This window comes from Meleagris gallopavo, chromosome 31 (genome assembly GCF_905368555.1).
Source record: "Meleagris gallopavo chromosome 31, MGAL_WU_HG_1.1, whole genome shotgun sequence".
Lineage (NCBI taxonomy): Eukaryota > Metazoa > Chordata > Aves > Galliformes > Phasianidae > Meleagris > Meleagris gallopavo.
Window position 1 is genome coordinate 1,437,958 of NC_139434.1, and position 19,932 is coordinate 1,457,889.

Sequence of the window (19,932 nt, forward strand, 5' to 3'; positions counted from 1 at the left end):
AGCCCCGTGCCGCCGCCAGGGGGCGCTGTCACATTCAGCCCTAGGCCACCGGCAGGGGGCGCCCTCACACTCAACGCCGTGCCGCCAGCAGGGGGCGCCGTCACGCCCGTCCCCGTTCTGCCGCCAGGGGGCGCTGCGGCGCGGCGCGGCGGGGAGCGGCCCGGCCCGCTGGAAGATGGCGGTGCGGAAGAAGGACGGCGGCCCCAACGTCAAGTACTACGAGGCCTCGGACACCGTCAGCCAATTCGACAACGTCCGCCTTTGGCTCGGCAAGAACTACAAGAAGGTACGGAACGCCCGGCCCCGCCCGGCCTCGCGGCCCCGCCCCGCACGGAGCGGGCCCGCGGCTGAGCCCCCTCCCGCAGTACATCCAGGCCGAGCCCCCCACCAACAAGTCGCTGTCGAGTCTGGTGGTGCAGCTGCTGCAGTTCCAGGAGGAGGTGTTCGGGAAGCACGTCAGCAACGCGCCGCTCACCAAACTGCCGGTGCGTGAGTGCGCGGACGGACAAAGAGCCCCGCGACCCCCCGGGCTGCCCGGCTCCCGCGGCCCCGCACGGCCCGGCGCGGGGGGGACGTGGGGACGGCGCCCCCCTGGGACCCGCGAACCCCCCGGGCTCCGGGGCGTCCCGGCACCGCAGCGCCCGCGGCCCGGGTTGGGAAGCGGCGCCCGGGGGACTGGGGGGGCCGCGCCCTGGGATGGAGAGGGGAAGCGGTGGGGACGCGTCCCAGCGGTGCCCGGTGCGGGGCAGCCCCCAGCCCTCCCCTCCGTTTGCAGATCAAATGCTTCCTGGATTTCAAGGCGGGGGGAGCCCTGTGCCACATCCTGGCGGCTGCTTATAAGTTCAAGAGCGACCAAGGATGGTGAGCAGCACCGTGGGGGGGATGGGATGGGATGGGATGGGATGGGATGGGATGGGATGAGATGAGATGAGATGAGATGAGATGAGATGAGATGAGATGGGAGGGGAGGGGAGGGGATGGGATGGGATGGGATGGGATGGGGGGGAATCGGGGGGCAGAGATTTGTCTGCTCTGTGGGGCACTGGGGGTGGCCGTGGCCCTGGGCTGGGCTGTGCGTTGGGTGCCCATCTCATGCACAGAGCCCTGCTGGGGTCCACCCCCGGGCAGAATGGGGCTGACTGATGAGGAGACCGGAGCTGTGGCTTTCATGAGAGTCGCTCTTTTCTTCCAATAAGGCGGCGTTTCGATTTCCAGAATCCCTCGCGGATGGACCGCAACGTGGAGATGTTTATGACCATCGAGAAATCCCTGGTGCAGGTGAGAGCTGCTTCCCTTTCCTCGTCCCCGCGCCCTCTGTTTGCTCCCCGCTCTGTTTAATGCTTTGCTTTCCTTCCGCAGAACAACTGCCTGTCCCGGCCCAACATCTTCCTGCACCAGGAGATTGAGCCCAAGCTGCTGAGCAAACTGAAGGATATCATCAAGAGGCACCAGGTGGGTGTCACTGTTGGTGCTGGGGGCGCTGGGTCCCATTCAGTGCTTCCTCCTGGTGCTCAGCCCTGTGGTCCCTCCTCTCTTCCCAGGGCACGGTGACTGAGGACAAGAGCAACGCGTCCCACGTTGTCTGCCCCGTCCCTGGGAACTTGGAGGAAGGTGGGTGCAATGCAGGAGGTGCAGCCTGAGCTGCTCCGGTCAGAGCTTAAGGAGAAACACCCTGGGGGGAGGCGAGTGGGGGGATGTTGCTGGGCGCCAGGGCTGTGCACAGGGCAGCTCCATCAGTGGGGCAGCTGCAGCACTGTCCCATCTTTGTGTCTCTTACAGAGGAGTGGGTCCGGCCGGTCATGAAGCGAGACAAGCAGGTCCTGCTGCACTGGGGTTACTACCCCGACAGGTGAGGGGTTTGGGGGCCGCTGCTCTGTTTTGGGGTGAAGGCACGCGGCTGGAGCTGGAGCGTCTGCTCACCCACTGCCTCTGTTATTACAGCTACGACACCTGGATCCCAGCCAGTGAGATTGAGGCCTCTGTAGAGGACGCCCCGACGCCAGAAAAGCCCCGGAAGGTGATGAGGACCCTCAGCCCCCTCCCCTGTCCGCCGTCCGGTGTCCCTGACTTGCCTGCTCCCCTTCATGCAGGTCCACGCCAAGTGGATCCTGGACACGGACACCTTCAACGAGTGGATGAACGAGGAGGACTACGAGGTGTCTGATGAGAAGAGCCCCGTTGCCCGCAGGAAGAAGATCTCAGCAAAGACCCTGACAGATGAGGTCAGGGAGCAGCTTCCCCAGGAGGAGCCTCTGTCCCAGGGGAGGTTCCAGTCTGGAACCTGTGCCTCACGGCCTCCCCCCGCCCCCGTGCCCCCCGTAGGTGAACAGCCCTGACTCGGACCGGCGGGACAAGAAGGGAGGCAACTACAAGAAGAGGAAGCGTTCGCCCTCGCCTTCACCCACTCCAGAGGCCAAGAAGAAGAACGCAAAGAAGGGGTGAGTGGGACGGGGTCACAGGAGGGCAGCAGGGCAGGGGCTGCCCAGGGCTGTGGGAGCCCAGCGGTGCTGACACCAGGAGCTCCGCTCTTCACAGACCCTCCACGCCCTACAACAAATCCAAGCGTGGGCACCGTGAGGAGGAGCAGGAGGACCTGACCAAGGACATGGATGAACCCTCACCCGTCCCCAACGTGGAGGAGGTCACCCTGCCCAAAACAGGTGGGGGCCGGCAGCCCCCCGTGGGGCCACCCCGTCCCCTCAGCGCGGTGCTCAGCGTCTTCTTCCTCTGCTGCAGTCAACACCAAGAAGGACTCAGAGTCTGCGCCCGTTAAGGGAGGCACCATGACGGACCTGGGTGAGCTGAGCTGCTCTGGGCTGGGTGCTGCAGGCGGTTCCGGGTGCTGCTGAGCCAGCGGTGCCCAAACTGCCCCCTCTGTGCTCTCTTCCAGATGAGCAGGAGGATGAGAGCATGGAGACAGCTGGCAAGGTGAGGCTGCGGGGCTGTGCTGGCCCTCGGTGTGTCGTCCCTTCTCCCTGTCCCCGCGTTCCTCCAGTGACCCTTTTCCCATCCCAGAAACCACCACAGCACGTCCATCTGTTCTTTGCTTGTCTCCTTCTGGGGATGGAAAGGTCTCTCTGCTCTCTGTGGCTCCAGCCCAGGTCATATGGGGCTGTGAGTGCCCCGATCTCACAGCAGATCCTCATTATCTGGATGATCCTTTTTTTCCCCAAACTGTGCCGTGATCCCATGCTGCTCACTGAGGGTGCGGGGGTTGCTCACAGCCCCACTGTCCCACAGGACGAGGAGGAGAACGGCACCGGGAGCAAAGGGGAGCAGGCCAAGAACCCCGACCTGCACGAGGACAACGTGACGGAGCAGACCCACCACATCATCATCCCCAGCTACGCCGCGTGGTTTGACTACAACAGGTACGGAGCTGCTGGGGCTGCAGCTGTGCCCCCCCGGCACGGCGGTGTGAGACCCCCCCCCGCCTTTTCTCTCGCAGCGTCCACGCCATCGAGCGCCGAGCCCTGCCTGAGTTCTTCAACGGCAAGAACAAATCCAAAACCCCCGAGATGTGAGGCTGAGCCCCCCCTCCATCCCTTCCGCTGCCCCTCAGCTCCCCGCGGCCGCTCTGACGGCTCCTTTCTGCCTCAGCTACCTGGCGTACCGCAACTTCATGATCGATACGTACCGCCTGAACCCCCAGGAGTACCTCACCTCCACCGCCTGCCGCCGCAACCTGGCTGGCGACGTCTGTGCCATCATGAGGTGGGTTTGGGTTCGGCCCCAGGCGGCGCGGCGCCACGGGACCCCCCTCCCTGAGCCCGCTCTCCGCAGGGTGCACGCCTTCCTGGAGCAGTGGGGCCTCATCAACTACCAGGTGGACGCCGAGAGCCGGCCCACCCCCATGGGCCCCCCGCCCACCTCCCATTTCCACGTGTTGGCCGATACGCCCTCCGGTTTGGTGCCTCTGCAGCCCAAGACGCCGCAGGTGGGTGTACGTGGGGGGGGTCCCGCCGCGTCCGCGTCCCGTCCGCCTTCCCTGGGTGCTGGGGGGGGGGGCTGAGCACAGCTTTGTCTGTGCCTCAGGGCCGGCAGAGCGATGGCGACGCCAAGACGGGCCGCAAGAGCAAAGAGATCGAAGACCTCGTCACCGAGTCGGTGAAAGGGAAGCCGGAGCTGGTAGGCGGCTACGTGGGGCGCGTCCCCCGCCGCTGGCCGAGGAAGGCTCCTTCCCTCCTCCCCCTCGCGCCCCGCATGCCGCCCTGCCCTGGGGAGCAGGGACGCGGGGGGGACACCGTGACGAGATGGGGGCACGACGGCGTCTCTGGGAGCGGACGGATGGGGGGGGGAAAAAAGGGGGGATGCGGCGTCCTGGTGGGCTGCGCCTTCGCCGTCGGCTGCGTCCCCAGCGTCCGCTCTCCTTCCAGCAGCAGAGCTCGGCCTCGCAGCAGATGCTGAACTTCCCCGACAAGAGCAAAGAGAAGCCGGCCGACATGCAGAACTTCGGGCTGCGCACCGACATGTACACCAAGAAGAACATCCCCTCCAAGGTGGGTGCCAGCCCCCCCGCCCCCCCTGCGCCCCGCCACGCCGCTCACCCCGCTCTCCCCACCGCAGAGCAAAGCTGCTGCCAGCGCAACGAGGGAATGGACGGAGCAGGAGACGCTGCTGCTGCTGGAGGTGAGCCGGGGATCCGAGCTGCCGGGTCGGCACAGGGGTGACCACGACCACCCAGCCTTGCTGAGCACCCCCCCGCCCACCCTCAGGCTCTGGAGATGTACAAGGATGACTGGAACAAGGTGTCGGAGCACGTGGGCAGCCGCACGCAGGATGAGTGCATCCTGCATTTCCTGCGCCTGCCCATCGAGGACCCCTACCTGGAGGACTCGGAGGCGTCGCTGGGGCCGCTGGCGTATCAGCCCATCCCCTTCAGCCAGTCCGGTAACCCCGTCATGAGTACCGTCGCCTTCCTGGCCTCCGTCGTTGACCCCCGTGTTGCCTCCGCTGCTGCTAAATCGGCGCTGGGTAAGGGGGTGGGGGGGGGGGACTGCAGGCCGGGGGTGGGTGGGCACAGCGCGGGGGGCAGTGGGTGTAGAAGGGGCCAGGCAGCACCACCTGCTCAGGGCCGTGGGGGTGAAGGGGAGCTGCGCTGTGGCTGTTGGGGACAAGGGGGGCTGGCTGGGGGGGCCGCCCCACTTTGCTCCCCCCCCTCCCCCCCCCGGTGGCTGACAGAGTGCTGCCCCAAACGCAGAGGAGTTCTCCAAGATGAAGGAGGAGGTGCCCACGGCGTTGGTGGAAGCTCACGTCCGTAAGGTGGAGGAGGCTGCCAAGGTGACGGGCAAAGCCGACCCCGCGTTCGGGCTGGAGAGCAGCGGCATCGCCGGCACCGCCTCGGAGGAGCCGGAACGGATCGGTACCGGGGGTGGGGAGGGGTCTGCGGTGAGCTGGGTGCATGTGCAGAGGGTGGGGGGTCACCTCATGCTTCTGTCCGCCCCAGAGGAGAGCAGTGCGGAGGAAACGCGCGCAGAGACGGCGCCGGTGGAGGAGAAGAAGGAGGTGAAGGTAGAGGGGTGGGGGTGGGGGGCCGGGGGGGGGGGGTCGGGATGAGGCCTCACGTGGGGACAAACCACTGCTGGACCCCCCCCCCAGGAGCCACGTGACAGCACTGCCGAGGAGGAGGTGAAGGAGAAAGTGGGGGACGTGGCCAAGAAAGAGGAGGAGAAGGGCAAAGAGCCCGAGGGGGAGAAGGAGGCGGAGAAGGGCGACAGCGACAGCACGGGTGAGTGGGGTCCGGATGGGGGCGTGGGGGGGGGTGAGCCTCTATGGCTGCCCCCCACGGACCGCCCAGCTGCCCCACACTCCAGGGGAGCTGGAGAAGGAGAAGGAGGCGAAGGAGACGCAGGAGGAGCCCCCTAAGGAGCCGCCGGAGCCCGAAGCTGAGCGCAAAGCCAAAGTGGAGCGCGACATCGGCGAAGGGAACCTCTCCACTGCTGCTGCCGCTGCGCTGGCAGCTGCTGCTGTGAAGGCCAAGGTGAGGATCGGGGGTGGGGGGCTGGAAGGGTGGGGGGGCCGTGATCTCCCGTCCCGTCCCATCCCTGCAGCACCTGGCGGCCGTGGAGGAGCGCAAGATCAAATCTCTGGTGGCTCTGCTGGTGGAGACGCAGATGAAGAAACTGGAGATCAAACTGCGGCACTTCGAGGAGTTGGAGACCATCATGGACCGCGAGCGGGAGGCGGTGAGGGGGGGGACTGGGGGCTATGAAGGAGGGGGGACTGGGGGCTACTAAGGGGGGGGGACTGGGGGCTATGAAGGGGAGGGACTGGGGGCTATGAAGGAGGGGGGACTGGGGGCTATGAAGGGGAGGGACTGGGGGCTATGAAGGGGAGGGACTGGGGGCTACGAAGGGGGGGACTGAGGGCTATGAAGGAGGGGGGGCTGGGGGCTATAAAGGGGGGGGACGGGGCTATGAAGGGGGGGGACTGAGGGCTACGAAGGGGGGGACTGGGGGCTATAAAGGGGGGACTGAGGGCTACGAAGGAGGGGGGACTGGGGGCTATGAAGGAGGGGGGACTGGGGGCTACAAAGGGGGGGGACTGGGAGCTACGAAGGGGGGGGGACTGGGAGCTACGAAGGGGGGGGGACTGGGGGCTATGAAGGGGGGGGACTGGGGGCTACAAAGGGGGGGGGACTGGGGGCTATGAAGGGGGGCTGACCCGCGCCGCGGCACCTCGCTGACCCCACTCCCCCTTCCAGCTGGAATACCAGCGGCAGCAGCTGCTGGCCGACCGCCAGGCCTTCCATATGGAGCAGCTGAAGTACGCCGAGATGCGCGCCCGTCAGCAGCACTTCCAGCACCTGCAGCAGCAGCAGCAGCAGCAGCCCCCCCCGCTGCCCCCCGGCGCTCAGCCTCTGCCCGCCGCAGGGACCCCCCTGCCCCCTGCCGCCCACCCGCTGGCGGCGCCGCCCACCCCAGCCATGGTGGCCCCCGCTGAGCCGGGGGGGCAGCTGATGCCTGGGGTTCCCCCTCCGCAGCCCCCCCCGCCGCCAGGAGCACCGCAGCCCGGCCCGGCCGTCCCGCACGGTGAGTGGGTGCTGGGGGAGTGGGGGGGTTGTAGTGTGGGTGGTGGTCCCGGCTGCTGGGGGGGCTCGGGGGGGCACGGGATGGGGTTGAGCGCTGATGCTGCCGTCCGTATGAGGGGTTCAAGGGTCCCGGCTGCTGGGGGGCTCGAGGGGGCACAGCACGGGGCTCAGCGCTGATGCTGCCATCTGTTTTGTATGGGGGGGGGCACAGCACACAGCTCAGCAGTGATGTTGCCGTCGGTTTGAGGGGGGTGCAGCGCAAGGATCGGCACCGATGCTGTCATCCATCCGAGGGGTGGCACAGCTGGGGCTCGGCGCTGATGCTCCCGTCCGTTCCGGGGGTGGGCGCAGCACGGTGGGCTCAGGCCTCGGGCACGTCTGGACGCTGACCTCCCCCTCCCCGCCACGAACCCTCTCTCCGCAGCCCCGGTGCCGTTCCCCGGGCAGCAGCCGCCGTCTCAGAGCTTGGGGGGGACCCTGGGTGGCAGCGGCCACCCCTCCGTGCCCGGTAATGCGCCCGCGGCGCTGCCCTTCGCTCCGCCTCCATCCGCCATCCCATTGAGCATGGCTAACCCCCTCGCCGACTCCATCGCCACCACTTTCCCCGCTAACCCGCCCGCCCTCCCGCTGCATGGGGCCCTGGCCAGCAGCATGCCGCCCGGGGGGCTGCCCCCCCCCCCTCCTCACCCGCCCGGCCTGGCCTTGCCGTTGCTGGGGGGGGGCTCGCCCGCCGCGCACAGCCCCGCCATCGTGGCCGCCGTGCAGGGGAGCCTCCTTCCCGCCCCTGGGCTGCTCGCAGGTGAGATATCAGGGCGGGGGGATGGAGGTCGAGGTGGGGGCCCCCCCGCGCACATCGGGATGGAGGTTGGGTTGGGCGTCGGGGGGGGGAAGGGGGGGCTCGCTCGGCCCCTTTCGAGGGCAGAGGGGTTCGCAGTGCCTTGCACCCCCGCATCCAGGTGTGACCCCCCCCCCCAATTCTTTTTCTCTTCGTACAGATCAAGGCCCCCCCCTGCAGACGGACCCCATCGCTCCCAGCCCCAGCACGGCCACCCCCGTCCCCCCCACACAGTGAGCCCCCCCCACCCACCGCGGCTGAGGACCCCGCCCCCGAAGGACCCACCCCCCCCGAGGAACCCCTTCCCCCCCAGCTTCAGTATTTTTTTATGACTGTCTGGATGTTATTTAAGCGTTGGTCTCCTTTGGGGTGGGGCTGTGGGGAGGGGGGGGGCCGTGCGGCACATGGGCACTCCCCCCACCCCCCCTTCCCTTCCCAGCTCCATTTGTTGTGTCCCCCCCCCCAATGCTTCCCCTCCCCTCCTTGTTTTTTTTTTTTTTTTTTTAAATAACAAAAATAAAATTCCATGTCCCCGGGGTGGGAAGAAACAGCTGAGTGTGGGTATATAGGGGGGTGGGGGGGGGGAAGACACGTGGGGGGAGGAACAGAGACTCAGCATCGCGCTGCAGCCTTTATTGGGCGCTGCTGCACAGAGCAGTGATGGAGCCGTGGGGCTGAGTGGGGAGGGGGGGAGGAAATCAGCAATGAGTGGGGGGAGGAGAAGGGGCAAAAGGCACCAAATCCATCATAGGGGGAGGTGGGGGGGGTGAGTGTGTGTGGGGAGGGTCTTCAGCCACTCAGCACCATCCGGACGAGTTCTGCAGAGAGAAAGGAGAAATGGGGGGGGGGGTGAGGGTCTGATCCCCCCTGTGCCCATCGCGAGGAGAGGCGCAGACCCAGGAAATGGAGGAAGAGAGCGGCGGCCGCACCGGCTCCATGCGGGGGGGGGGAGAAACATGCGAGAGGGGGGGCAGAGCTGGGGGGCACCGGGGCGCAGAGCAAACAGGCGACGGCTTCGGGGCTTTGGTTTTTGTTGGTAAAAGGAGAAAAAAAAAAAAAAAAATTAAAAAGAAAGAAAAAGCACCGCTAAAATGAATGGAAAAAAAAGGAGGAAAAAATGGTAATTAAGTAATTAATGCTTATGGGGGGGGGGGGTAATGGGAGAGGCGTACCCCTGTGGTGTCACCCCGACAGGATGTGTCGCACAAACGCTGGCAGGAAGGAAGGAGATGGTGGTCAAGGGGGGGGTGGGTGTGGGGCTGAGCCCCTGGGACCCCCCCACATCAGGACCCCCCCCCCCCCCTCCCAAAACCCCAGGGATAACCCCCCTCCCGCCCCCCCCCCCCCGCCAGCACAGCCCTCACCTTCGTAGTTGATGCAGCCATTGCTGTCCTCGTGCCCCGCCACCAACTGCTCCACCTCCTCCTCTGTCATCTTCTCACCTGCGGGGGGGGGGGGGGAATGAAGGGGTTGGGAGTCAGGGGAGGGACACCATGGGAAGCTGATAGCTGACAGCCTTGGGGTCATGGGGGGGAGGGCGGGGGGAGGTAACTGCTCACTCAGGCCAAAGGGGAGGGATCCAAGCAGGGGGGTGGGAGGGGGGTGACATCAATCAACCAGAGGGGGGTTATGGGGGGTTGATGCCATGGGGGGTGACTGCTCACCTATAGCACTGGGGGAGGGTTAATGAGTGGGGTGACACCATGGGGGGGGCAACATCACTCACACAGGGCAGCGGGGGGGGGCAATGGAAAGAGAAGGGCAGCACTGTGGGAAGCTGATACTGCTCACCCACAGCAGTGGTGGGGGTGGCTGCTCACCCAAGGGAGCAGGAGGTGTTTGGGGGGGGTGGCAGGTACCCCAGGGCACCTGGGGTCTTAGAGGGGGTAGCTGCTCACCTGGGGGAGGTTTTTGGGGGGGGTGGCTGCTCACCCAGGGCACCAGGGGGGTCTTTGGGGGGTAACTGCTCCCCTGGGAGGGCATTGAGGGGGATGACTGCTCACTCAGAGCACTAGAGAGGGTTGGGGAGGGGGGTGGGTGACCGCTCACCGGGGGGGCAGGAGGGAGTTTGGGGGTGGGGGGTGAGGCTGCTCACCCAGGGTGACGAGGACATGGCGGATCTCTGCGCCCATGACGGTGCCGTTGCCCTCCTTGTCGAAGACGCGCAGCCCCTCCACGTAGTCCTCAAAGCAGCCCTGGTCCTTGTTCTTGGCGATGGTTTGCATCATGGGCAGGAACTGCTCGAAGTTCAACGTCTTCAGGTTCATCTCTGGGGGACGAGTTGGGAGACGGGTGGGTAAAGGTGGGGGGGGTCCAGGGGGAAATTAATACCCGGGGGGGGGGGGGTGCGCACGCACTCACCATCGCTCTTGGGGTTGCCCAGCACCTTCATCACCTCTGCGTTGGTGGGGTTCTGCCCCAGCGCCCGCATCACATCCCCGCATTGGCTGTAGAGGATCTTCCCATCGCCCGTGCGGTCGAACAGCTGGAATGCCTCCTTGAACTCTGCGGGGGGAAAGGTTAGAGGGGGGGGCACCCACCGTACCACCCGCAACACCCCCCGTCCTACGGGATCCTCACGGGATCCCCGTGTGGTGCCAGCACAGCCCACACCTCCAGGACCTGAATGTGCGGAGCTGCCAGGACCTAACAGCAGCCAGAACCCGGAACCCACAGCAGAGAGACCCCATAACAGCCCTATAGGGCCCGTATGCATGGGACCGGCCCAGACGGGACTCAGCACCCACAGACCCCATAGCGGTGCAAACCCATAGCCTGCAATTATGGCCGGGCTGCTGTGGGGCCGGGCAGCACCTGCGGGCTTCGTACCGGTGGAAACCCGACCCCCACCCCCGACGCCCCCAGCCCCACTTCGGGATTCACTTTCCCGCGCCCCGCGGTTTCGGTTTCGCGGCAGAAGGCGCTGCGGTGCGGGGAAGGGCGGTGCGGGGAGGCCCCCCCGTGCGGGCGGTACCGGAGCCGCCTCCCCCGCCTCGCCCCCCCCCCGCCCCAACCACCACCGGTGCGGCCCCGCCCCGCAGGAATGCGGGCCGTCCCCGCGCTCTGCCCTTATATGGGCAAATGGCGCAAAAAGGCCCCGATCCCCCCCCCGCCCCCGGGACCCCCTCCCTGCCCCGCACATCCCTCCCCGCCCCGCACGTCCGGAGCGACCCCGCATCCCTCCTCCAACCCCCCCCCCCCCCCGCCCAGCAGGAAGTGCCGGTGCGGGGGGGTCACTCACTCACCCGCCGTTTGTTCCTCCGAGAAATCGCACTGCGGGGAGAGCGCGGCCGTCAGCGGGCACCGCACCGCGTTCAGCCCCCCGACACCGCACCGCACCGCATCCCCCCGCACGCGGTGCCCCACCCATCCCGGCACTCCCCGCCCCCCTAAGGTACCCCATCTCCCCCCCCCCTCACTTCCTCCTCCATCGCATCCCGGTCCCGGCGCCGCCCCCACCCCGCGCATCCCCGCGCCGCACCATGGCTGCACCGCGCCGCCCCGCACCGCTCCGCTCCCGCTCCGCTCTGGGCCGCGGCCGCGGGGACGGAGCTTTGTACCGCGTGACGTCAGCACCGGTAATGAGGGGGCGTGATATGCATAAAGGAGGCGGGGCTTGAGCGGAGGCGGGGATTGAGCGTGGGCGTGGAATTTGAAAAGGGGCGTGGTCACGAGCCACACCCTTCCTCCTGGCGGGATTTTTTGCCTTTAGATGGAGACGGAGCGGGGACGGGGGGGGGGCACTGAGATGGGGACACGGAGCTGGGGGGGGCATGGCCACTGGGACACAAAAAGGACGTCCTGGGGACACTGCAGTGGGGGACACCCCGTGCAGAACACCCACATGGGGGGCATCGAGGTGACGCCCCCCCCCCTCCCCCAGCACCAACCCAGAGGACAACGTCACCCCCCCCCCCCCCCACGCAGCCCCACGGACCACACAAGGACAGCGCTGTCACCTCCCTCCTTTATTTGAGGGGGAGTCGGGGGTGACACAGCCCCCGAAGGCAGTGGGGGGGCACAGCGGTGGTGCGGCGGCGGTGGCACAGCGGTGGCTCTGACAAAGCGTCCCCACGTGGGGGGAGGGGGGCAAAGCTTGGGGGGGGGTGGCACAGCGCACCCAGCCCCACCCCCTCCCCAAACACAGAGGGGATTCCTCCATGGCGAAAGGCACAGAGATAGAGAACAGTCTGCAGGCGGGGGGGACACGGCCCCGCACGTCTTTGGTTGATGGTGGGGGGGAGGGGGGGGGCAGCAGGATGAGGAACCCCCCCCCAGGCACAGCGGGAGTTGGGGGGGCACTTCCAGGTCAGGGGCTGCTGTGCTGGTCCTGCAGCTCATACCTGAATGGGGGGGGCAAGATGGGGGTAAATGGAGACAGGGAGACGGGGGAGGGGAGATGGGGGGGGCACAGCCCTCCAGGACCCCCCACCCCACTCACCAATGCGTCCCTCCCTCGGCCAAGTCCACCTGTGCCAGGTCCAGGTGCAGCTGGGGGGGCACAGAGCTCAGTGTGGGTCTCCGGGGGGCTCCTGCCCCCCTCCCCCCCCCAGGACCCCCCATACCTTCCCCAGCACCTCCTTCCCCCCCATGAAGGACACATGGGCTTTGACCTGCGCCTCCAGCGCGCACCGTGGGGCGTCCTCAGGAGCCACGTCCCACTCCAACCTGGGGGGGGGGACACAAGGAGCAATAGGGCACGCTGCACGAGGACGCCCCCCCCGGCCCGCAGAGCCCCTCCTGTACCGCTCATTGAAGTCGGGGTTCAGGGTCCTCCTCTGCACCGCAGTTCTGCGCTTGGAGCCGCGGCCACGCTCAGGGGGCAACAGCAGCAGTGAAACGTAAGGGTCAGGGGGATCCTTGGGGGGAGCCTTGGGGGGGGGCTTCAGCTGCCTGAAGTGGGGGGGGGGGGTCAGGATTATGTGGGGAGGATAAATTGGAGAGAGACAAAATGGGAGTCGTGGAAAGGAGACACAAAACGGGGGGGTTACGGGGTGGGGGCGAGTTGGGGGATCTGCCCCCCCCCGGACCCCCCCCGGCCTGAGCCCCCCCCTCACCTGCAGCCGTGCACGATGGCCACCAGTTTGCGCTCGTCGCGGTGGTACCACAGCGTCAGCTGCAGCCGGGGCCCCCCCAGCTCTGTACGGCTGTGGGGGGGGACAGCAGTGACACTCAGCCCCACAGCGGACCCCCGGCTCTGTATCCTCCCCCCCCAAGCCCTACCTGTGAGCTGGGGGCAGCCGCTGCCGCAGCGTCCCCCTCCCATCCTGGTTCTCCTCCTTGTCCCCCCCCGCCATCACCTCCTGGGGCTCAGCGTCCCCCCCCGGCACGGGGTCACTGCTGGGTGCCACCCCCGAGTGCTGCGACACCAGGATCTGGGGAGTGGGGGAATGTATGAGAGATGGGGGGAGGTTCAATCCCACTCCCCCCACCCCAAAGAAGTGCACTCACCCCCATCTGTGCCCGTAGCAGCACCTGCCCCCCCCCGGACAGTGGCAGCCACGTGTCCAGGGTCAGCGCCTCGGCTGCCAGCAGTTGGGACAGGGGGAGGCTGAGTGCACCCAGTGCCTGCCCCCCCCCGTCCTGCACCTGGGGGGGCAACGGGTAGCAAGGTGTTGGGCGGCCCCCATAGGGCAGCACCCCATAGAGCAGCCCACTCCCACATAGGGCAGCCCATCCCCCTAGGAAATAAGGAACCCCCCCGATCATAGGGCAGCCTCCATAGAGCAGCCCTCCCCCGCCATAAAGCAGCCCCCCCAATAAAGCAGCCCCCCCATAGCGAAACTCCCCCCGAGGGCAGCCCTTCTCCTACAATCAAACCCCACAGGGGATCCCTCCCCCCATAGGGAACCCCCCGTTCCCCATAGGGCAGAATCCCCATAAGGCAAACCCCATAGGGACCACGACCCATCGGGCAGCCCCCCTATTGAGCAGCCCCCCCCCACAGAAACCCCCCCATAGGGCAGCCCCCCCTCATAGAAACCCCCCCCTCCCCATAGGGCAGCCCCCCCCCCCCAGGACCTTCAGCTCCAGCGCCTCCCCATGCGGCCGTTTGATGAGGAAGGAGAAGCCTTCATCCCACACCGGGTCTGTGCTCGGGGCGCAGGTCTGGGGGCAAAGCCATGGTGAGCCCCCCCATCCCGTGTGTGCTGCCCCCCCCCAAAAAAAACCCACCCATCCCTCATCCCACTGTCCCACCTTGGTCTTAAAGGAGACGTCACGCACGGACAGGGTGGCGAAGGCAGCGGGGGGCTTGGAGGCCTTCCGGAGCTGGGATACAGCATGGGGGTCAGGGTATGGGGGGGGTCAGGGTATGTGGGGGGGGTCACAGCATGGGGGGGCCGGGGGGCTCACCGGGAGCTCTGCGGCGCGGTCCAGGAATACGGAGAGGAGTGCAGCTGAGAGTTCCTCCCCACGGGAGGGCTGCAGGAGGCTGTTGGTGTGCAGAACCTGGGGGGTGGAAGGGGGGGGCACAGGGATGGGGCCGAAAGGAACAGGGAAAGGGTGAGAATGGGAAGGATTGGGGGGTGATGGTGAAAGGGAAGGTGGGGACACGTGGGGGGTACTTGGGGGGTACATAGGGGGTACATGGGGGGTATATGGGGGATCCATGGGGGGGAATAAATGGGGGGGAACAAATAGGGGGATGCATGGGGGATACAATGGGGAAGATACATGGGGACGCCCAGGGATGAGGATGATGGGGATGATGGCAGAGATGGGCACGTGGAGACGATGGGGATGGGGCAGCCCAGGACCCCCCCCTCTCGACCACCCCCCCCATCCCCATACCTGCTCCAGCAGTGCAGCGCTGGGCTGGGGCTGCAGCCTCTCCAACCTCACATGCAGGCGCCCGGAGCGCACCTCCTCCAGGGGCAGCCACTGGGGGGGTGACGTGGGGGGGTGAGGATGAGACCCCCCGGTGCGAACCCCCCCTCAACACACAGCCCCCCCATACCTCATCCACGAATCCGCAGCTCAGCACCCGCCTGAGTGGCACTTTGCACCTGGAGGGGGCAGAGGTGCGGGTTGGGGGGTATCTCCCCACTGCTCCCCACCCCCCCCCCCAAAAAAACCCCCCCCCCCCCCCCTTCACCCACCGGCCCAGGAAGTCATCCTTGTCCACATCCTTATCAAAGAGCTCAAACTCCACGTCCTGCCCAGGGATGTCATCCACCACCACCTTGGGGGGGGAACAGGGGTATCACGGGGGTCCACCCCACAACCTGGGGGGGGTGGGGAGGGGGTGCTGCTGCTCCCCCCCGTACCTCGTAGATCTCATTCCAGCGGGGGTTCAGCTCCTCCCGGACGACTCGGCTGCGGAACAGCCGCCCCCCCGCCCTCACAGCAGCATAGGGGTCAGAGCGGCCCCTCATCAGCCCCCCCAGGAAGTTGTCCTTGGCGATCAGCTCCTCTGCTTCCAGGAGGTGGATGCGCAGCACAGCCTGGGGAATTTGGGGGGGGGGGGAGAAGTCCTGCTGTGTGCCCCCCCCCGCCCCCCCATCTCCGACCCCAATCCCGACCCCAGTGCGGTGCCAGGATCCCATCCCAAAACCCAGGGCTCTCAGCCCCAACTCCATCCTACCCGCCCCCCCCCCCCAAGGACCCCCACCCCCGAGCTTCATCTTGATCCTCCAAGTGCCCCCCCCGCCCCCCCAATCCTGACCTGAGAACCTTGTCCCAGAACCCACAACCCCCAGCCTGAGCTCCATCCTTATACTCCCCCCCCAGAGCTCCCAGCCCCAGACACCCATCCTTATCCCACCCCCATCCTAAGGCCCCCAGACCCCAACAGCATCCTGACCCCCCCCTCCAGACCCCCCCACCACTGAGCTCCATCCTGACCCCTAAATCCCCCCCATACCTCAGTCCCAAACTGGGGGTCTGGGTTGGCTTTGCTGGGTCTGCGTGCGCTGCTGGTACCGGGGGGGTCTCCAACTGCCCAGGGGGGGTCGGTGGGGGGGGCCCCTCCTCAGGGCCATCGAAGTACAGCACCTGCACATGAGGTGGGTCAGTGCAAGGTGGGCTGTGCTTCCCCAGCCCCACACTCACCCACAGCATCAAGATGATGTGCAGGCGACTGTGGGGTCCCTAAGCCCCCCCCCAAACCCCCCCAGCCCCACACTCACCCGCAGCACCAGGGTGAGGTGCAGGCGGCTGTTGGGTGCTGCGTGTTGCAGTGCAAAGGGCTCCTCCAGGGTCAACTCTGGGGCAGAGAGCAACCGAGAGAGGGGCACGGAGAGAGAGCCCAGGGGGGTCTGTCGGGGGTCATCCTTCACCTGGGGGCATGGGGTCACGGGGGGGTCACGAGGATGAAGAGGGGCATGGGGGGGGAAATGGGGTATGGGGGCTCGTGGGGATCTGGCTGGGAATAGGGAGAAATTTGGGGTATTGGGGCTGTAGGAGTGGGGTGGAATGGGGGGGGTTACGGGGCATAGGGGGCCATGGGAGGGTATGGGGAAACTATGGGAGAAAATGGGGGGCACGGGGTTCATGGGGGATATGGGAGCACAGGGGGCATGGAGGAATTGTGGGGGGAAATAAGGAGCATGGGGGCACAGAGGGATATGGGGGGGGGGGGGGTTTGTTCCAGGGGCGCAGATGGGGGGCAATGTGTGTGGGGCTGGGGGGGGGGGGTCTTGCCTGGATGTCCAGGTCCTGGTGTGCAGGGTCGTGCAGGAAGAAGCGGAAGGCATCCTCCCACACCGGGTGCCGTGTGTTGTACACCACCTATGGGGGGTGTGGGGGGAAGCGATGAGATCAGCCCCCCCGTGCCCCCCCAGGCACCGCTGTGCCCCCCCCCCCCCCCTTGCTCTCTCGCGTCACGTCCTGCACAGACACCTGCACCACAGGGTTGGGCTCCTTCCCCGGCTTCTTCACCTGAGCAGAAAGTGGGGGGACCGGGGGGATCAGGGGGCTGCAGGTGCCCCCCCTGCCCACCCCCCCATTCCCAGGACCCCCGCTCACGGGCAGCTCCTCTGCACGGTCCAGGTAAACCACCAGGATGGCGGCTGACGGCGGGTCGGGGTTGGACGGGATGGTGCGGTTCCTCTGCAGAACCTGAAGGCGAAGGGGGGGGAATTGAGCGGGACAGAGCCCCCCCTGCCCCCCCCTCCCCATCAGCCCCTCACCTGCTCCAGTTTGGAGGCATCAGGCAGCAATGTCAGCCACTCCAAGCGCAGGTGCAGCCGCCCCCGGCCTCCATCCTGCAGTGGGAACCACTGTGGGGACAGTGGGGTCAGCACAGCCCCCCCTTTTCCCCTCACCCCCCCCCCAGCCCCCACCTCACCTCCTCCAGCACCCGTGCCTTCAGCACCTCCCCAAAGTCCAGTTTCATCCTGGGTGGGTGGGGGGGGGGGGGGTGTCAGTTGTGAGCTTGGGCTGTGACCCCGGGGTTCCCATATGGGGGCTGTGATGCCAATGCTCCCAGCCGGAGGGCTCTGACCCCAACGCCCCCCCACCCCCCCAGGAGCTGTGACCCCCACCTGCCCAGCAGGTCGTCCTGGTCAGGGTCTTTATCAAAGAGCTCCACCTCGATCTCCTGCCCTGGCACCTCATGCACGATGAACTGCAGGAGGGGTTCAGCGCGGTCCCCACGTGCCCAGCCCCCAGGCGGGGGTTCTGGGGGGGTGCGGGGGGATTCCGGGGATGCCCACCTCATACACCTCATCCCAGGTGGGGCTGAGCTCGCTGTGCACCACACGGCTGCTCGCCACCTGCGTGCCCACCCGCAGCACCGCGTAGGGGTCCGACTTCCCCTCCACCAACCCCCCCATGAAACGATCTTTGCTGCGCAGCTCCCGTGCTCCAAACAGATGCACGCGCACCACACCCTGCAGATGGGGGGAGAGGGGGGGTCAGATGGGGTCTGTGCACCTTTAATCTGTGCTCTGTGTCCGTCTCTCCCTCCCTCCCCCCCCCCATACCCTGGGGAGGGGGCAGCGCAGCCGGGCGACGTCGTGCAGATTGGGCACCAGCGGCACCAGGAGGCGGTTGGGCAGCACCAGGTATGAGGAGATGGTGTCCATGATCATCGTGTCCGACATGGAGCTGGGGGGTGGGGGGCACGAGGGGGGGGTGTCAGTGTGGTCCTGTGGGGCTGAGAGCACCCCTCGTGCTACGGGGCTCACCTGAGCCCTGGGATGTCCAGCAGGTTGGTCATCCCCGTCCAGTTGATGTCCAAAGTCTGGGGGGTGAGGGAGGGTGAGAGAGATGGGGGGAGGGGGTCAGAGAGGTGGGGGGGGACCATATTGGGGTGGGGGGGCACAAGGAGGGCACTCACTGGGCGCCGGATGAAGAACATGGTGAGGGCCCCCACGATGGGCACATCGCCCAGCAGCGGCTCCAGGATGACCCGCAGCGTCCCGTGGAGCTGGGAGGAGGGGATTGGGGGGGGGGGGGGCACATCTCAGTGCTGCCCCCCCTCACAATGCACCCCCAGAGCTGCCCCCCCTCACCTGCATGCCCTTCACCCCCGCCTTGCAGAAGAACTTCTTCACCTCCACGTCGATCTGCACGTCACCCACGTAGCTGTGGGGGATGGGATGCTGCTGGGGGGGGGTCTGGACATAGTGGGACCCCCCCCGGATGTGTGCATGGGGGGGCGGGTCAGCCGCTCACCTGATGTTGAGGTCCAGCAGGATCTGCTGCTTGTGGGTACCAGGGTGAGCCCGGACCCCCAGCACACGGAGAGGCTGTGGGGACAGCAGTTGGGGGGGGCACTGAGAGTGGGACGCAGAGAGGTGCCCTCCCGGGGGGGGCACGGCGGGGGGGGGGTGTGTACCTTCTCGCCCATGTCCACCCTGGTGAAGGTGAAGGTCTGCAGGTGGGTGTTGGAGGCACGGATGGAGGGCGCGATGCTCTCCACCAACAGCTTCTCCATGTACCGCCCAAAGAACGGCCACGTCTGCGCCAGGATCTGCACCGGGACGGACAGACGGACAGAGGAGGGATGAGCGGACAGAGGGATGGACAGAGAGAGAGGTAAGGGGGAGAATGGGCAGGGAAGTGGGTGGATGGATGGGGGATGGATGGACAGAGAGAACGGGCAGGGAGACAGATGGACAAGAGTGAGGGGAGACAGCTGGACAGACAGACAGTGGGATGGATGGACTGATGGGTGGACAGACAGATGGACAGACAGTGGAAAAGATGGATGGACGGATGGACAGAAGGATGGAGGGGCTGGCAGGGGGATGGATGGACGGACTGACAGATGGACGGATGGTTGGACTCCTCACCTTGTTCAGCCATTCTGCCCTCTCCACATCTGGAAAGTTCACCTGTGGGGTGGGGGGGTGTCACGACGCCTCGGGCTGGGCGCCTGCAGCCCCTCCTACTGCCGCACGACCCCCACGGCCCCGGGCAGCCTCAGCTTCCCCCCCTCTGGCACGGTCGGGACGGGGGAGCCGTGCAGCCGTGACCAACATCTGGCAGCGCCGCACGAGGGGCCCGAGCTGGGGGGGGGGGGCACAGGGTCGTCACTCTCGCTCCCCCCCAGCAGGGTGAGCGCAGGCAGGAAAGCGTCCCCCCGGGCGCAGCGATCCAGGGCGCGGCCGGAAGCCCCGGGCTCCAACAGGAGGGGCCCCCCCGGGTCAACCCGATTGCGGAGCGGGGCGCTGCAATGCGGCGCGGAGCCCGAGCCGAGAGCAGCCGCGGCGGGGTGCGTCGATCCCCCCCCGGGCACCGCTTACCCACGCCGGCAGCTCCCCGCGGGCCGCTCCCAGCCCCGCGGCGGCGGAGCGCACGGCCGCTTCCTCGTCGCTATGCAGGCGCGCGGCCAGGCTGAACGCGCGCTGCCGGGCGCGCCGCCGCCGCCTCCATCCCGCGTAAAGCGCCAACGCCAGCAGCAGCGCGCCCGCGCCCAGCCCCAGCAGCCCGGCGGCGTAGGCGGGCAGCGCCCAAAGCAGCCGCCGTCCCACGGCCGCCGCCGCCGCCGCCCCCGCGCCGCGCCGCTCCATCACGGCGCGCTCCTCCGCTCCGCGCCGCCGGCCCCGCCCACCCGAGCGCTCAGCCACGCCCCCTCCGGCCGGCCGCGCCCCGGGTGGAGCCACGCCGCGCGAAGCCA

The 19,932-nt window shown here is 67.3% G+C and overlaps 3 protein-coding genes across 11 annotated transcripts; 1 reads left to right on the forward strand and 2 right to left on the reverse strand.

The window, feature by feature from the left end:
• The first annotated feature begins 124 nt into the window (after nucleotides 1-124).
• Nucleotides 125-8,415, forward strand: SMARCC2 (SWI/SNF related BAF chromatin remodeling complex subunit C2). Of its 6 annotated transcripts, none has more exons than XM_085212257.1 (29): nucleotides 125-286; nucleotides 366-485; nucleotides 776-861; nucleotides 1,197-1,278; nucleotides 1,360-1,452; nucleotides 1,542-1,611; nucleotides 1,780-1,849; nucleotides 1,942-2,017; nucleotides 2,091-2,222; nucleotides 2,323-2,438; nucleotides 2,536-2,660; nucleotides 2,737-2,796; nucleotides 2,891-2,928; nucleotides 3,241-3,371; nucleotides 3,449-3,520; nucleotides 3,601-3,714; nucleotides 3,784-3,937; nucleotides 4,036-4,128; nucleotides 4,377-4,499; nucleotides 4,567-4,629; nucleotides 4,716-4,974; nucleotides 5,201-5,362; nucleotides 5,447-5,511; nucleotides 5,599-5,728; nucleotides 5,814-5,980; nucleotides 6,051-6,185; nucleotides 6,704-7,031; nucleotides 7,455-7,829; nucleotides 8,026-8,415. In XM_085212257.1, the coding sequence occupies exons 1-29, from the start codon at nucleotides 176-178 to the stop codon at nucleotides 8,100-8,102; spliced, it is 3,627 nt and encodes a 1,208-aa protein (XP_085068383.1). In that variant the 5' UTR covers nucleotides 125-175; the 3' UTR covers nucleotides 8,103-8,415. The 6 variants fall into 6 exon arrangements, with proteins under 6 accessions (XP_085068383.1, XP_085068389.1, XP_085068386.1 ...); XM_085212263.1 differs by having other exon boundaries at nucleotides 7,455-7,538; XM_085212260.1 differs by having other exon boundaries at nucleotides 5,447-5,505.
• A 68-nt stretch (nucleotides 8,416-8,483) lies between these two features.
• Nucleotides 8,484-11,655, reverse strand: MYL6 (myosin light chain 6). 4 transcript variants are annotated; one of them, XM_085212072.1, is made up of 7 exons: nucleotides 11,347-11,655; nucleotides 11,111-11,138; nucleotides 10,227-10,370; nucleotides 9,961-10,134; nucleotides 9,230-9,307; nucleotides 9,038-9,076; nucleotides 8,484-8,683 (listed from the first exon to the last, which is right to left on the reverse strand). In XM_085212072.1, exons 1-6 carry the CDS (start codon nucleotides 11,638-11,640, stop codon nucleotides 9,048-9,050), a joined length of 747 nt encoding a protein of 248 aa, XP_085068198.1. In that variant the 5' UTR covers nucleotides 11,641-11,655; the 3' UTR covers nucleotides 8,484-8,683; nucleotides 9,038-9,047. The 4 variants fall into 4 exon arrangements, with proteins under 4 accessions (XP_085068198.1, XP_085068199.1, XP_085068197.1 ...); XM_085212073.1 differs by lacking the exons at nucleotides 9,038-9,076; nucleotides 11,347-11,655 and adding an exon at nucleotides 11,285-11,311; XM_085212071.1 differs by lacking the exons at nucleotides 11,111-11,138; nucleotides 11,347-11,655 and adding an exon at nucleotides 10,695-11,054.
• Nucleotides 11,656-11,820: 165 nt separating this feature from the next.
• Nucleotides 11,821-19,903, reverse strand: ESYT1 (extended synaptotagmin 1). Its single transcript, XM_085212266.1, is given in 32 exon segments — nucleotides 11,821-12,208; nucleotides 12,307-12,356; nucleotides 12,431-12,533; nucleotides 12,612-12,758; nucleotides 12,923-13,012; nucleotides 13,089-13,240; nucleotides 13,317-13,454; nucleotides 13,887-13,973; nucleotides 14,064-14,135; nucleotides 14,220-14,315; nucleotides 14,658-14,747; nucleotides 14,824-14,872; nucleotides 14,966-15,048; nucleotides 15,134-15,310; nucleotides 15,730-15,801; nucleotides 15,804-15,860; nucleotides 15,995-16,144; nucleotides 16,509-16,594; nucleotides 16,673-16,745; nucleotides 16,833-16,925; nucleotides 16,997-17,086; nucleotides 17,155-17,203; nucleotides 17,351-17,433; nucleotides 17,522-17,698; nucleotides 17,792-17,915; nucleotides 17,996-18,051; nucleotides 18,148-18,237; nucleotides 18,323-18,395; nucleotides 18,486-18,559; nucleotides 18,649-18,783; nucleotides 19,106-19,147; nucleotides 19,559-19,903. Coding segments are annotated over 32 exon segments (3,159 nt in total). The 5' UTR covers nucleotides 19,826-19,903; the 3' UTR covers nucleotides 11,821-12,174.
• Between the last annotated feature and the right edge of the window lie 29 nt (nucleotides 19,904-19,932).